The sequence below is a fragment of the Aulonocara sp. 'chitande type north' Nkhata Bay genome, linkage group LG23, assembly GCF_057382095.1.
Source record: "Aulonocara sp. 'chitande type north' Nkhata Bay isolate Kocher_YH1m ecotype deep benthic linkage group LG23, A_spYH_male_GT1.1, whole genome shotgun sequence".
NCBI classification, from domain to species: Eukaryota; Metazoa; Chordata; class Actinopteri; order Cichliformes; family Cichlidae; genus Aulonocara; species Aulonocara sp. 'chitande type north' Nkhata Bay.
The window spans coordinates 42,708,151-42,725,233 of record NC_141365.1 but is presented as its reverse complement, the minus strand read 5'-3'; the positions used below and the strand labels follow the sequence as shown (position 1 = coordinate 42,725,233).

Genomic DNA, 17,083 nt, shown 5'->3' with positions numbered 1-17,083 from the left:
TTTACTTCTGTTTCTGTCCCACTGCAGTCTCTGCTTAACTGTCTACATGATGTTAGAGACCAGTTAACACAAAATTTTCTCACCCTAAAATATAAGGCTGAAGTTATTGTTTTTGGAAGACACGCCCCTTTTGGATAAGTTAACTGATACCTTTGGTCCTCTTGCTCGTCATCATTCCCACACTGTAAGAAATCTCAGAGTGTTTTTAGAAAGCTCTTTTAAATTAGAGAAGCAAGTGTCCACAGTTGTGAAAAACACTTTTTTATCAGTTACCTGAAATTGCCAAAGCTCAGCCTTATCTTCCTCCTAAAGACGCAGAAAAACGTATTCATGCCTTCATCACACTGGACTACTGCAATTCTCTCTGGGTCTTCAGCACTCATGTCTCCATCAGTTAATCTAAAGTGCTGCTGCGCGTCTTCTAACAGGTGTTGCTTTGTTGCTTATAAATGTGCTATAGAAATAAATGTGATATTGATATTGAAGTGATTATCCTCAGTAAGACTTTATTTTATTGGGGCGTTAATGCAGGAGGACCCTCATTTCAGGTTCTCCAAACCTCAGTACTGTCTTTGTTTTCTCCTCACCTGTAGGTCAGTCAGCAGGTTGCTCGTCTCTCGGACGCGGGCTCGAGTCGCGTCTAGCTCTATCTTGAGTTTCTCCTGAGTTTCCTTCAGACAGGTAATCTGCATCTGAGCTGAATTCAGGTTCTGTTCCCCCTCTCTCACCAGCTCCTGAAGGTGGGACACCTGAGGAGACAACCACTCAGTTGATTGAGACGTGTCGGTATGCATGGAGACGATCAGGTCATGCTGGTCATGCGTTAGCGCTCCAGTAAGAGCTGACTCATACTTCCTGATTGGCCATGTTGAGTTTGGCCGAAAGCTCCTCTTTCAAGTTGTCGAGTTGCTGCTGGAGGCGATCTCTCTGCTCCTCTAATGACAGCCGTTTAATCTCAAACTCCTGGCTCATTTTCTGGAGACGGGAAGAAAGAGAGAGAGGAAGAAAGGAACGAGATTGGATGAAAAGACGGATGAGAAGAGCGGGAAGGATAATAGGACAAGAAATTGGGCAAGTTGATTAGTGCTGGACCATGAAACTAGAGATTTATTCTACATTCTTCCATGTCTAAAATGTCTTTGTGAGACAAATTCTCAATGCATGTTTTCAATATGAAAATGCTTTTTGCTTTTAAAGTCTCTAAAAAAAATGAGGAGATTTAAAAGCAACTCTATTGAAAATCCAATTTCTGCCACAATGTGGAGTCATGGCAGCGTTTGAGCGTGACGCAGGGCTACTGAATGAGGAAAAGACACGTGAACTGTCATTTACACTTAAAAGGCCATCTCTTCAAAACATCCAGTTTCTATAATCCTTCAAACCAGAGCGTCAAATCCTTTCTGGGCCACTCTGGATTTCTCTTATGAAAATCTCCTTTTGATCTACTTCTTAAGTCTCTCTTTTCAGTAAATTGCTGAGATCCTTACTGTCTATGCTTTATGATACACCTAAACAATACTGAGCTCTGTTTGTACTAACAGTGCTGAGCAACAGGTTTCTGGTTGTTCGTTCTTTGCAGATACTATTATTTTACTGTAAAGGTGAATTTAGAATATTTTCTGGATCTTCTGATCATCTGATGTTCGTTACAGGCGAATACAAAAAGAGGGCACGTACATCTACTTATTCAGCTGTGCAATTGCCTTACCAGTGATCAATAAGGGTTCAGTCATTAGTGTCTAATTTGCAGCTATTATTTATCATCTTGACATCCCCGTTGGGTTGAGGCAAGTTGTATCCATCAGAATCTCTTCAATGACGTGAGCAAAATACAAAGCAACCCCCCTTTTAATCTTTCCCACATGGGAGCCACCCAGTAATCCACATCCTCTTTCTTTAACCCACTCACAGGAGAGCCACCTTTCCCATGCAGCTTTAGAGCCACAAGATTAAAATTAAATCAGAGCTTGTACTCTTGTAGCCCCGACTCACAGATTTGAATTAGGTGAGAAGCACAAACTCTTGGAAGGGAAAAAAAGCCAAGCAAACAAATAAAACCTGCAGCATTACAACATGCCGGTCACACCACCACGCAAGTGCAAGTCTTCAGCCAATAAATATTTAGATCACGTCTCAGAAGAAGTGAAACAAAGACATGTGAACAAACTGAAAGCTTTGAGAACTTAGAAATGATTTATAGCGCGAGACGCAGCATTTCAATCATTCAACTCTCTGCCAGAGATCCACCTCAGCGATGTGTCAAACATCACCTGCAGAGTCATACATCGCTGACACCACGGCAGGATGAAAGTGTATAAAAGTAGAGCTGGTTAAGAGTATTTTTTACCTGGATGGGGCAATAATTCTATCAATCGGCAGGTCAAGGACAAGAAACCCTTCACTTTTAAATGAATAGTGAGGGCTGCTTAGCTTATGTCACCTAGTTATATGATATTGATTCACATGTTGTTGAGAGCGGGATCGTCTCCAACTCCCTGGATTTCTTACATGGTTAAGATGGAAAACTGGTGGATGGACCTCACTGTGGCCACTGCACTGTTGCTGGAACTTGTAATCTCTTCATACTCTTTGTTTTGATAATGTACAGGGGTTTTAAACAAACTGAATGGGCAACAGTTATGCCGGCCCACGCCAGCTGATGGCTCGTCCTACTGATGATCTCATATAGGATTGCAATATTTAAGCTTCTTTAGCCCGCCTAGAGTTGCTGCACATCCACAAGCTGCTTTGCAATCCAGCACCACCTTCCACAGAGTGCTTCACTCAATCCATGTCAAATCTCGTGTTACTGCTCTGGTCTGTGAGGGGTCTTCCTCACCCGTACGCACGCGTATAGTGTTTGTGTTGAAATGACTGCAAGTGGAAATGAAATCGTCTTTGACTACAGCGATCCTTGCCTCAGTTAAACATATTCAAGTTTCACAAATAGAAAAGAGAACACGAAATTTGATTAAGGACATTTTTACGATTGTTTAAAAACCAAACAATTCATCTAGAACTATGGTGTCAAAATACGGTGGCCCTGAAAAGACTCCAGTCCGGCCTATTTCCATCTTTGGAAATGTTCCCTTTGTAAAGGAGGGCAAAAATACTGGACTTTTAATTACATTTTCATAAATTTTACAGCTTTTCCTGCTGATAAAGACCACCGCTAGAGCCATCATACGACACTAAAGTAATGACGTAATAGAAAAAAGTTCCTGTTTTTTTAAATATCGGCTATAAAAATGTGTTTTTTTATTTTTTATTTTTTTACAATGTAGAGTCAAATAAATAAATAAATGAATAAATAAAAACTTTCTGCTTTATAATTCCAAAACTGTGGAGGTGATGTGCTGCCACAAATCATTTATAATTCTATACATTTCTTACTAGAGCAGGGCGATATTTATCACGATATAGATTTGAAAATTTGCGATAACGATATAACTGACGATATAATTGACACTAGACAAAAACTTTACAACTCCACAAGTTTATTAGTGCAAAAAAAAATCAATGTATTTTCACTTAAACAAGCAGCTGTTTTTTTATCTGCATTAAAGTTATATAAAAATTTAACAGTGCAAATTCCTTGCTGACAGTTTGACCAAAAGGCATTTCCAGTGGAAATTGGCCGGCATATCCTCAGCATAACCACAAAACTTTAAAAGAGGTTAAACAAACACACAATACGGTAATATTATGTTGAAGCACAGTACGTATCACTACGCGAGGCTCCTGACTACGGTAGCCGTAATGCTCCAACAATCCATCAAGCGGTGCGGCTTCGTAGCTCAGCAAAGTCGTACTGAAACATTTGACAGATTTTCGAGCGCCGTGTACATAAAATCGTTTCGAGGTCAGTAAACACAACCAGAATTTAAACATAAGGCAGACAGGATTATAAGGGGCACTGTTGATTTTCAGAAAAATCAAAGGATTGATTTTAAGTGTGCCGTATTTTCCAAACAACACGGTAATAACGACGGCCCGCTAGCATGCGCCACCAAAAATAGTGCTTTGTTGTGTATCTGACGGACGAAAGCCAAACCAGTTCCACACCACTGAAGTTGCAGCATTTTCACAAACCAATTCTGGTTCATCCGTTTCATTTAACGATCCGCTTTCGCCCTTCTCATTCTGCGTTGCCGCCATGTATGTATGTAAACAAAGGCACTGCGCATGTACGTTTTACCCATATTCTATCGCGATATTTCATTTTCTTGTCGTTGCCCAACATTATACCGGTATTACCGTGAACGGTATGATATGGCCCAGCCCTATTTCTTACAAGATCTGTCTTTACTGATAGACAGAATTCTCTAACTACAGCAGCATTTCTTTATTAGAAAAACTGAGACAAGCTGTTGAAACTGCACTTCTCCTTCTTATAATGAGATATCTCAGGGATTAAATGTGTAGTTAAACATCTTCAAAGTGACAGAGAGGGGATTTCCACCTGTCTGACCCACTTAAGCTCAAAACAGGCTCTATGTGGACCTCGATGAATGACTTTGACATCCCCGATCTAGAAAACAATCAGCACAGTAAACAATGCCGAAAGTGACAGTTGGCCGCTTTCGTAAGCTTCAGCTGCTGCCATATTTAAAAGACAACACGCTGCTGACACTGAGTAGAAAGCTGCATCAATGCCAAAAGCCTATCACTTCATTATGGACACTTTCATTTTTGACTGTCCTCTTTAAACTGAGAGAAGCTGCGTTCACCTGCAAACAAACCCATCAGAGGAATGAATCTACATGTGCAGCAGTGCAGGGACATTAGAAACACCAATGAAAAGTCTTTATTCTACTGCTGTCTCATCTGGCCTTAAGTAGACCGTGGTGAATTATGAATTAATACAGCACAAGCAATTTGTAGAGTTAGTCGCTTTATTGCTTCGGTTGAAGAACTCGTTAATATCCGCTGACAGTCGTAAAACTAACAAGTACAAAGATGAAGACGTTTTAGAATATATCGACTTTTTCTTCTTCTTCTTCCAAATGACCACTTCTGTCTCTTTCTTTTCTGTCTGCATCTTTGTCTCACCGTCTCTCGTCCTGCATCCCCTTTTTCATTTCAGCCCAAACAAAAGCAGACATTAATCTAAACGCAGCTTCGACTTACATAATATTTCCCTTTTTCATCAACCCCTCCATCCATTCTCTCCGTCGCTCTGTCTTTCAGGGAATCTATAAACACACGCCCACACGCTCATGCACGACTCTCACTCGGCTTAGAGGCAGGATTTAATGTCAATGAAAATCAACCAATTAGCAGTCAGCTTCAAACAGCATCCGAAGTGTGAGCTCACGAGGGGCGAAAAGAAAGGAAAAAAGAGAGAGAGCAACATTATGAAAGAGGAGAAATATGGGACGAGACGGAAGAGAGAAAACACCGAGCGCAAAGTGATTTAAAATGCAGCGTCTAATCGTTTCAGACCAACAAGATACGTCTTCATTTTGGACGGCAGGCTTTAATATTAAAGGAATGACTTTTGAGACAAAGTGTTTTGTGTTACTCTGTGCCAGTCATATATTACACTGCCTTCATGCCTCTTAGCTAATTCATTTTAATTGGATGGAAGCAAACTCCAGTATGTACGCTGTCCTTTGCTGAACTTCAGCTCTAAATGCAGCTGGAGCCATGTGAGCGTGAATAAAGGGGGTGTAATGTGCTGCAACAGATATAAACAAGAGAGAACAATAGGACCTACTATTCTGCTCACTTTTTGCCTTTTCAGAGCAAAACAGTCATACTGGCCTATAGGATAATAAGATAAGAGAGCAGTGCAGCCTTTACCGAGCCCCATAGAGTGATTTGCATTTAACCCATCTTAAGCATTGGGAGTAGTGGGCAGGCAGCGTGCAGCACCCATGGACCAGCTGCAGCTGTAAGGCATGTCTTGGTCATACTATACTGCTCAATATAAGTTTATCCTTCCTGACACAGTTTGATGGAAAGGTTAGAGGTTACTGGACATTCAGGATAATCAGGAACTTTAGTCAATTTGATACTCATGTGTTTTTCTTACATATAAAAAATAATCAATATTCATTCATTATTTCTCAATTCGAATTTTTTAACAATATTTTAAAAGACACAAAACAAGTGAAAAATCAGATTTTCAGTCTGATTGAGCCACCACAGTTGAGCCACACCTCTCTCTGTCTGTCTGTCCACAGACTCCTCCTACACAATCATCTAAGCTTTGTACAGGGGTACATCTATATATCTCTGTCACACATTTTGATATCATCATGTTGCCTAGCAACCACCTTGCTAGGGGTAGCGGGCAAAAATGACTTGCTTTGAACATTTTTCCACCTCGAACACCTTACAGCGTTATCACAATAACGTCTACTTCATATCTGCAAAACTTTGATTATCTGTGATATTTTATGAGACGTTGTCATGTTGCCTAGCAACCACATAACAATAGACTAAACATTACTGCAGCGTAGGCATCTGCTAGTTAGTGTAATAGCGTGATCAAAAGATTTTGTCAAAGCAGATCATTAATGTGACTTTTATCGCCTTATGACTCACGTGAGGCTTAAAACAAAGAAATTTGTTACAGATATTAAAGAAGATACTGATATTATACGTGTGTGTGTAAGAATAACCAGATGGCAGAAATCTGAAATAGTGTGTCAGAACCAATTTATAATAATATTTTTTAATATAGGCAAAATTCTTAATTCTTATAGGCTTATATAATTTTACACAGACAGAAATAAATCATTTAAAAAGTTGAACCTTTAAAATGTTATGGGTCTTAATCCTATTATCCTTAATCTATAGGATAATATCCTTGGAAATTGGTTTCTTAATTGATTTGACTTTTCTATATTATTTCTTTTAGCCCTAAAGGAAATTTAAATAAGTAAAATCACTATGAAGTAATTAGATTATTGTGATTTTAAAAACACTGACCTTCTGCATTTTCCTGATCCTGAACTCGTTTTATCAAATGATTAGTTGGAAAGAAGCTGAACGAGTACATCATCAGGAGATCAAAATCAATGAATAAAAACTGACAAGAAATCCTAGATTTTGTGCTCATGTGACGAGCAGGCCTGTGACTAAAGGTGTGGGTGGATTTTCACAACTTTCACACTGTGCCGCAGCAACCTGGTCCACGGCGCTGCCAGCACTCTCCGAGGTTCAGCATCAACAAGCTAACATACTAGAAATGTAAGATTAACCCCAGACAAGGTTTGGACAGGACTTTGCCCACAGTTGTCCTTTAGCACAGAACAGGAGATCAGCAATTTTAGATGTGAGCTCACAAAAAAAGAAAAAAACAAAGAGAAAAACACAAGCCCACCTATTGCTAAACACAAAGAATTGAAAAGATGTTAATTTGGCTATAACTAAAAGGTGGAAATTCTAAGAGTTACCTTGATGGGGCAGGGATAGCTCAGTAGGTAGAGTAGTGGCCCCATGATCGGAAGGTCGAGAGCTCGAATCCACTGACTGGCTCCCCCGAGGTACCTCTGAGCAAGGCACCATCCCTACACACTGCTCCCCGGGCGCCCAATGGCTGCCCACTGAGTGAACGGGTTAAATGCAGAGAGGAATTTCCCCACAGGGATCAATAAAGTATATATTATTACTGAACATGGGGAATACGAGTGTCTGTGCCCATTGATTAGACAGCTATTCCCTGTAGTTGAAAATAAGTTCATACCTACAGAGAGTAAGATGGCGCCAGCGTGTACGGCAGGCCATCGTCGTCTCTGTTGTTCAGCTCTTTTCCTTGATATTTGTTTATTATTTGCTATCTTTCTGGCACTATGCCCCCCAGATGGTTATGCATTAATCACCTATGACCGGGATACTCTGTTAAATCTTCATTTTCCCCCCTGTGCTGGGTTGGATCAAGGCTGGAATTTGGGAGCTGCTTCCTTTCCACGTATCATCTCTCCACTGGTTCATACGGTTCCTCTCTCTGCCCCCCACCTAAGAAGCGTTACAGGAAGCGGGGCAAACGGAGTGGGTTTCGGGTTCGCTTTAAGGCTTACCTTAAAACATCAGCTGCAGCTAATTCCCTCACCACCGCGGGGATTATACGACTTCCATCCGCTCGGGATCCATTGTCCATTGTCCTTCAGGCTGCTCAGCCATCGCTGGATCTGTCCGGTCGGTAAACAGCCTGTCCGGTTTCTCCGGTAGTCTCTCTGCCTGTTCGTGTTTGGATTGGGTCCCCCAGCGATGGTGTACGGCACAGGCATTTAAGCCAGCTAAGACGTTCTTCCAGCAGAAATAAGATGCCGATCTCTCGGATGGCTTTATTAAACGCAAGATCACTGGTGAATAAAACCTTCATCTTAAATGACCTCTTCCTCACCTCTCAGCTTGATGCTCTGTTATTGACTGAAACTTGGATTCGTCCTGGTGAGTCCTCTTCCTTTTCAGAGCTACTACCTCCGGACTGTGTGTTCTTCAGTTCACCGAGACCCTCGGGAAGAGGTGGAGGCGTGGCCTCTGTTTTTAAAAAAGTTCGGCAACTGCCCTCTCCTACCTATTCTAGTTTTGAGGTTCAACTATTGGAGCTTGCCGGACCCCCAATGATTCTATGTGCTGTGATTTATCGACCACCTAAATATAATAGGTCTTTTATTTGTGAATTTGCTGACTTCTTGGGGTCATTTTTATTAAGTTATGACCAAGCCCTTATTACTGGAGATTTTAACATACATATTTGTTGTGCTGATGACCCCCTAGCCAAGGATTTTCATGCCCTAATTGACTGTTTTAACCTTACACAGTGGGTCAGGGAACCAACTCATCTTAAAGGCCATACCTTGGATTTGGTCCTCTCATATGCTTTGGATATTTGTACTATGGACGTTGATAATGCTGGTATTTCTGACCATTTTTTGGTCATGTTTGATGTTGAGCTATGTGCAACTGATTTAAATTCTAAAGGCTGTCATCGCCCTGTACGTATCATTAACTCTGAGACTGTGGCTAACTTCATTACGGCCTTTTTAAACTTTGCCTTTTTTGATCCAGACTTCACTGATACTAACTGTTACACACCTCCCTTGGTTGATGATTTTGCCAAAGCTATGCTATCCACCTGTTGTTCCATCTTAGATACTGTGGCCCCTATAAAGATGAAACGTCCCAGAACTTCTCATCAACCATGGCTAAATGACACTATACGAGCTTTATGTCGTGTCTGCCGTCAATCTGAAAGGAGGTGGAAAAAAGACAGGCTTCAGATATCCTATGACATTCTTTGTAGGAGCCGCTTTCTCTACCAGAACTCAGTAAAAGCAGCTAAAGCAGCTTTCCTATCAGACATTATTGAGACTAATAGCCACAACCCCCGAATGTTATTCAAAATTTTTAATTCGGTGATAAATCCCTGTCCAGACTCTTCGAGCTCAGCCTCTCAGGCTCTCTGTGAGCAATTTCTTAATCATTTTAGTGGAAAAGTTTTATTACTGAAGGCTTCACACTCTCACTCTCTTGTGCTGAATCCTGTTCAGCACAAGAGTTTTAGGATGCATGTCCACCTTTTCTCACTTTGAGGTGTTATCACTCCCCACTCTTAAGGGAATAATTGAACAATTGAGAAACTCAAATTCTGTGCACGATATCCTTCCATCCCGAATTATCAAGAAAGTTTTGAGGAAATTGGGCCTTGCATCTTATTTTTAATGAATTTATCATTGGTAGTGGGCTGTGTCCCGACTGCTTTAAAACATGCGGTAGTGCACCCCGTTCTTAAAAAAAGCAATTTTGATCAGAAAGACCCTGCCAATTATAGGCCAATCTCAAAACTTCTGTTTTTTTCAAAAAATTTTAGAGAAAGCCATCTTTCTCCAAATACAGGCTTACTTAGTTGCAAATAATAATGGATTGGATTTATATAGCGCTTTTCAAGGCACCCAAAGTGCTTTACAATGCCACTATTCATTCACTCACTGGTGGAGGCAAGCTACGGTTGTAGCCACAGCTGCCCTGGGGCAGACTGACAGAAGCGAGGCTGCCATCGGCCCCTCTGGGCAACACCAGTAGGGTAAAGTGTCTTGCTCAAGGACACAACGACCAGGACAGAGAGCCCAGGGATCAAACCGGCGACCTTCCGGTTACAGATACGCTTCCCAACCCCCTGAGCCACGGTCGCCCCAAATAATATTACTGACAAATACCAGTCTGGCTTTAAGCCACACCATAGCACTGAAACGGCCCTGCTAAGAGTCTATAATGATCTTCTTGTATTTGCTGACTCTTTGCTGCCGTTTTAGTTTTATTGGATCTGTCTTCAGCCTTTGACATGGTTGATCATAATATTCTCTTGAGGAGGCTAGAGCATGTTGTAGGCATCAAGGGTTCTGCCCTTAACTGGTTTAATTCTTACCTCACTGATAGATCCTTCTCTGTTGTGATGGGAGGATACTCTTCCTCTGTTGCCCCTCTCTGTTGTGGTGTTCCCCAGGGGTCTGTATTGGGCCCTTTATTATTCTCTTTGTATATGCTACCCTTGGGCTCCATATTTGAAAAATACAATATTTCTTATCACTTTTACGCTGATGACATTCAAATCTATTGTCAACTGACTGATGATTTGGCAGCACCACTGAACTCCCTGTTCGATTGCCTGAGCGAGGTTAAAGATTGGCTGTCAGATAATTCTCTCGTTTTAAATGAGAGAAAAACTGAAGTTCTGGTGTTCGACAGCCATATTCCTTGAGAGACCAGCTTGTTGCCCTGCTGGGGCCCCTAGCTAACTCTCTCTCTGATTCTATGCGTAACCTGGGTGTCTATTTGGATAGCTCCTTTAAGCTCGATAAGCAAGTGTCATCTGTAGTTAAATCTGGTTTTTTTTCCAAGTGCGCCAGATTTCTAAAGCTAAGCATTATATACCACACGGGGACCTGGAAAAACGTATCCACGCTTTTGTGACCTCCAGGTTAGATTATTGTAATTCTCTCTACTGTGGTCTCCAGGCCTTCTCTCTTCGAAGACTGCAGCTCCTTCAGAATGCTGCGGCTCGCCTTCTTACTGGAGCTAGAAAATTTGACCCTATTACTCCGGCTCTTGTTGATCTGCACTGGTTACCAATCAAATATCGCATTGAGTTTAAAATCTTGCTACTCACTTTTAAAATCCTGAATAACATTGCGCCCAGCTACCTCACTGACCTCCTCAATCTGTACACACTTGTCGTGCATTAAGATCATCAGGTCAATTACTCCTGGCCCAACCTAAGTTTGGACTGAAGACCAGAGGCGATCGTGCCTTCAGCTGCACCCAACCTTTGGAGCAGCCTCTCTGCTTCTATTCGAGCCGTGGACTCTATCCAATCCTTTAAATCAAGATTGAAAGCATATCTATTGGACTTGGCTTTCCTGACCAGTTAATACCCTTTTAAATTTTAAACTTTTAAATCTTTAAATCTTTTATTAAATTTATTATTTTATTACTAATTTTACTGCTGTTTTTGTCTTCTTAGTGGATTTTGTATTTATCTAACTCTCCTGGTCTGTTAGTGCCTCTATCCTGTCTGTGCTAGTGCCCGATCTGTACCCTGTTATTGACTTATGTTGATTCTCCATATTACTGTGAAGCACTTTGGTGTGCCTTTGGGTTTTTAAATGTGCTATATAAATAAAACTGTATTGTATTGTATTGTATAAAGGCCTGTTTTTGCTTATTTAGCTATCCAGAATAAGTGAGACAAGTAAGAAAGAGAGGAGTCTGCCCAGCAGTCTTGTTGTTGCTGTTATATTAAATGGATCAGGTTAAATTAATTTAACCTGGGTAATCTCATCAGTTGTCGTTGCTTCTTTGGCAATAAGGCCGTTCGTATTCTCCTCACGTAACCCCTCCCCTTTGAAGTCAAAGAGAGGAGAGCAAATCAGGAGTGAAAAAAAGAAAAGCTGAATAAGAAAGAAAGAGAGCGGGCGACAGACTGAAAGACGCAGAGGAGAAAACACAGGCACAGAGAGATGCAGCGCTTCATGTCTTTAGTCTTAATGTTGACCTAATTAAATGTTGAGGGGGGCTGCGCGTTTCTTTTAGAGATACATATTTTTTTAATGACTAAAGCCATTTGCTCTGAGGGAAATTAATTGCAAATGCTTCCGTGAAAAAAGTGAGAGACATAAACCCTGAGAGAAACCTTCGGCTGTTTGTGTTCCAATTACTGTTTTTATCCGCCCCCCGAAAACATCTTTATGGCTTCTTTCATGCTTTATCGTTTTATAAAGAATGATGATCAAGATGGTTACACAGCAAAAAGTCAAAACAAACAATCTTCCTTTAGTTTGAATATCTTAAAATAATCCAAGTGACCAACACTTGCTGAGTTTGTGATTTCCTTGCAGTGACACTGACAGTGGGTTTGGCCAAAGACAGCAGTATGTAAATGTAAATTCTCAGTCATGTGCCAACACAAAGAAATGCAGCCAGCAGAGTAAAGACGTAACAGAGTCAGTCTGATCAAAACTGATTAAAAATACACAAAGACAGAGAAATGATTAGATGGCATTAGATTTTAATACCATCTAATCAGAAATGGCCAACTCACCGCCTCCAGCCTGTGCCCTTTACTTGGAGTCTATGAAACATAATCTTCATTCATACGAGTGTTAATTTTCTTTAAAAAAAACCCTCTACTTAAGGCTTTTCAATTTGGTTGAAAGTGATTGAAGGGGAATAGACGCACCGCCGCATGACACTCTCCAGACCCTCGTGTAGCTCTGACTTATCAGACTGCAGATGGCAGGATACTCCCTCAATAGCGAGAGGGAGACAAGAATGAGTGAGCCATGGCTTCCGCCGTTACTGGAGCTGGAGCATTCACTCTATAAATGATGGACATAACTTCTGAATTGTAAAGCTAATGTGAAGTGCCTTAAACCTCTGTTCCTTCTTGCATCCCGTCCAGGTGAAGACTTCTGATAGTAACAAGAAGGCTGCAGAAAAAAAACCCCAAACCCTTCCTGGTGACTTTATAGTCTCAGTCACTAGTTTAAAGTGTGGCAGAGTTCAATTTAAGATTTTTATTTTGTAATTAACCGTCTTCATTGGAGAGGAAAGGACCGTAAAGCTGGGTATGCCCACCATCGGGGTGTGATGGATCCGACCTCCACTAACGGTTTCAAAACACCAAGACGAAACGGCTCGAGGCGTCTCAACGGGACAATGCTAACCAATGGGTTACAGTTTATAGGCTTAGCTAACTGATGACACAGCTCAGGACCAATCACGGTCCTCCACCACAGCGATGTCTGACTCAGCGGGTTGTGGATGAGAAAAGTCGTCCACTTCTGTGACAGATGGTTTAAGGTTCTGTGTTACTCTGTATTTTTCCTATGCCCCGAGGACCGCTGAGGTACTCCCGCCTCAAACATCCACATACCCTCCTCAACTCTTACAACTTTTCAAAATGATGGTGCGGGTAATGTTCAGCTCAGAGCTACAGAGAATTAATGTCTTTCATTTAACATTTGCAGAGGCTCTTCTCAACATTATTATTACCAAAGTGTTTAAATTTATTAGTAGCAGTGAACTCAGAATTTGATGGTGAAATGTTCCTTGAACCTAATTTCTTATATCCAGAGGCAGAGAAAATCAGGATGTTGGAAATGTTGTTTTCAGCTTTTAAAAATATGTGAAGACTTTGACCAAACATGTTATGACCAAATGAGGACACCACAAACAAATGCAATTAATAAAAACCCATTAAGATCATGAAGTACAAACAGACCTACTGTGTCATGGCTACGTTTCTGCGACTGTGCTCGTGTGCATCTTACATGTGCAACAATACCATCTGTCTGTCACACTGTCTGTGTTGAAATGATGACTTTGCTCCTCATATTTTACTTTTTTGTATCATATTTAGTGTTTGATATCCTTGAAAATAATGAAGAAAACCTTGTGAAGGATTTTAGGACAGTTTTTTGGACCAAAAAGTTTCCATTCGTCAGATTCAACATCAACACCGAACCTTCACACTGGACTCACCGTGATGAGGAGTTTCTTCTCCTCCTCTTTCTCTTGCTGGGCTTCCTCTCTCATCACCTGGTGTTTCTCCTCGAGCTCCTCCAATGCTCTGACCTGCGCCTCCTTGAAGCGAAGTGTCTCCTCCTCATAGTGCGCTCTCAACCTGGAGAGCTCCTTCTCATAGCCCTGGTGTTCCTCGCGCAGAGACTGAGGACAAGAGGCAGATTAGAGGAAGTAAAAAGGCTTTTTGTGACAGACAAAGAAAGGATAAAAAAAAGTACCTGTTCCAGTTTGAGCACTTGTTGTTTGTGCTGGTCGTTGGCGGTCTGGCTCTGGCTGAGCAGAACCTCCCTCTCCTCCTCCAGCCTGCTGATCTTCTCCTTGAGGCGGCTCTGCTCCTGGTCCAAGTTCCTGATGGTCGCCTCGTGGGCCATCTGGGTTGCCTGCAAGGAGCCGATCTGACCTGAAAGCAGTCAAATTGAAATCATGTGTGTGTGTTAAAGAGGCTCTACAATCAGGAATCTGAGCTAACGTTTAAACTAGATGTTTGTTATTGTTATTGCTGTTTGAACGAAGAAGTGGCCTCTGCAGCAGAGTTATTAAACAGGAAGTCGGCAGTCTGCTAATTTAAAATATCAGCTGCTTGTAAAACTTGGTGGGAAAAACTTTAAATAACAAACAAGAAAAACAGTGTGGTGCAACAGTGTGGTTAGCTGAGCAGCCAGAGGGAAAGCAGATGTTCTAAAAAGAAAAGCAGTCAAAGGAAAAGATGTGGGATGAGTTTATTCAGACTATTTATGACATAAAAGCTCAATTTCAATCTAGTAATCATAGGAGAGCTTTAAAGTTTCTATAGACGCTTCTGTAGAGATCACACAGTATAAGGCGTGAGCACAGGCACCATGACACGCAGACACCCCTTGGCTTGAGCCCTGTATCACTAACCAACCTGGACCTTACGAGACATGAGCTGTTTTTCCCTTCATAATACAAAAATGCTCCGCTGCACCGATGCTGGAGGGAAAAAAAATTATCCATGCACATACATTTCCTCAAGGTGCAAAAAACTGTGTTTCAACCATTCGTTTGTGGCAGCTGGACAAAATAAAACTTTGCCCTCCACGAAATGGTTTGTTCTATTTTTGGAGCCCGGCACCCCGCTGTCGCACTCTCTGCGTGATATCCTCACAAACAGGCGTTGACCGTGACTGCTAAAGCTGCACACAAACTCCCTGCAGTCATATTGCCAACTACACTTTAATCAATTGGGTGTCTAAACCGCTTTGTAAATCAGTCAACATATTCTATTCGTGGTGCATTCAGGTGCACCATGTAAACTCGTAAATCTACAGCTGAACGGCTATGAATGTTGTTCAAACTAAAAGAAAAATCTTTACATGAATTTGAGTCCAGTTAACAGCAGAGTTTTTCAGTGTGTCTGAGGATTTTGAATGTTGTTTTACTCCAACGGTTTTGATAAAATTACAACAAATTATAATGCATTTGTTTCTACGCAGACACGTTTTGACTGCTGAATTTAAATCATGTCATTAGCAAACTTTATTGCACGGGTTACAGAGGTCTACGAAAAGGCTAAAAGCCACACGTAGCCATGAATGGACCAATTAGAATAAATGGAAATACCTCATCAAATTTTAAACATACAAGCCGAGATTTACAACATCGGTTAATTAAGCATGAGGAGCTCTGCTGGACTCGCAAATTTAGCTGAAATTTGCAAGCGACGATCAATTATAAAACACGTTGTGAAACATCGCTTTCGTTTGCAGCAGTGTGTGAGGATTTCTTTTGCAAATTGGGGAACATGAAACACAATCGTGAGAATAAGGATGACAAATAGCAGACTTCCTCTTTAATGGATGTGTGAAACATCTGCACACAGCACTGCACTGCACAGTGGTGAACGCCAGCAGTCAAATCTTACTGGCTTTGTGCAGGATTTCAGTAGCCTGCTGCTGAACTCGTTCCCTGCTGCTCTCTAGTTCATACTCGGTGTCCTTTAGCTGCATCACCCAGATCTCTCCGTCCTGGATTGCCTCTTCCAGCTGCTTGTGAAGGTTCTGCAGCACGCACAGAAACACACACACGCACGCTCAGCTATGTTACAACAATACAACGTTTGGCATTTTAAAACCTCAGCTCAGACTCTCCAGCTACTTCCAAACAGATCTGCCTGCAGGACCATCAGTGCACACTACATTTCCCACCACCTTAAGATTCTTAAAAACACTCTCCACCCCGAGGCTTTCTGTTTCCAGAAAACATTTTCCATTCAATTTATCCCACTTTGTACTTAAAACTGAAGCAAAGAAAAACTCTTCATATTATTTGTACTATTTTGGGAAATCCTGCAAACAGATGAATGATAAAACCAGCAGTAGCGGCATTAGTACATACTGCTACATTATTTTTCTGTCATTACAAAAACATCAAGGGAATCTGGACCAGAGGGTTTTCATTGTTTTGTCTTATTCATTTGATTTGACAATAAAACATGGTGTTCAGCCACTCGTACCCCACACACCTTGATGGTTCCCTCTGCGTTGGCCAGTGACGTCTGCAGTCTGTTGGTCTTGTCGCGGTTCTCTCTGGCCTCCTCCTGAGCTTTCTGAAGCTCACTCCTCAGCTTGGACAGTGAACGCTGCAATGCCACTTCCTGCGCCTGGAACTCCTTACGAAGCTCGACCTTCACGAGGACACAGAATTAAATTAGTCACTCTGACACAAGAACACAACGCTTATAGCCAGCAACACCTGCCTGTGTGAGTTAAAAGGAGACGACACAAGCAACCCTGAGAGGTGCATTGAGATAAATGAGGCTTTCTTTAAGGCGGTGTCTCAAAAACTGCTACTCATGTATCAATAACACGCAAGTCCACCACCACTGACAAAGACGCAATAAAAGCTGGACTAATTAATCCATATTTTAATATAAACAGTAGATCAAACGCCTGTATGTAACGTAAAAGGTGTGAGTAATTACCTCAGGCTTCTTTTCAAATACAGTTTTGGCTTTCAGGGCTTTAATTAACCTCGTTTCAAGCAGCAGCAGGGAGCAATAAACCATGAATAAACCCAACCCACCTGC

The 17,083-nt window shown here is 41.5% G+C and overlaps 1 protein-coding gene across 2 annotated transcripts in view; it reads right to left on the bottom strand.

Moving 5' to 3' along the window:
- Positions 1 to 17,083, bottom strand: part of LOC147302520 (protein FAM184A-like) — a 78,468-nt gene that overhangs the window by 38,811 nt on the left and 22,574 nt on the right. The window contains exons 7-12 of one of the 2 annotated variants that reach the window (XM_086282682.1): positions 16,511 to 16,681; positions 15,920 to 16,055; positions 14,256 to 14,437; positions 13,996 to 14,181; positions 853 to 975; positions 588 to 749 (exon numbers count right to left, since the gene is read on the bottom strand). In XM_086282682.1, coding sequence (XP_086138808.1) covers positions 588 to 749; positions 853 to 975; positions 13,996 to 14,181; positions 14,256 to 14,437; positions 15,920 to 16,055; positions 16,511 to 16,681 — 960 coding nt within the window. The remainder of the gene's footprint in view (positions 1 to 587; positions 750 to 852; positions 976 to 13,995; positions 14,182 to 14,255; positions 14,438 to 15,919; positions 16,056 to 16,510; positions 16,682 to 17,083) is intronic. The other variant, XM_086282681.1, reaches the window with a different exon arrangement.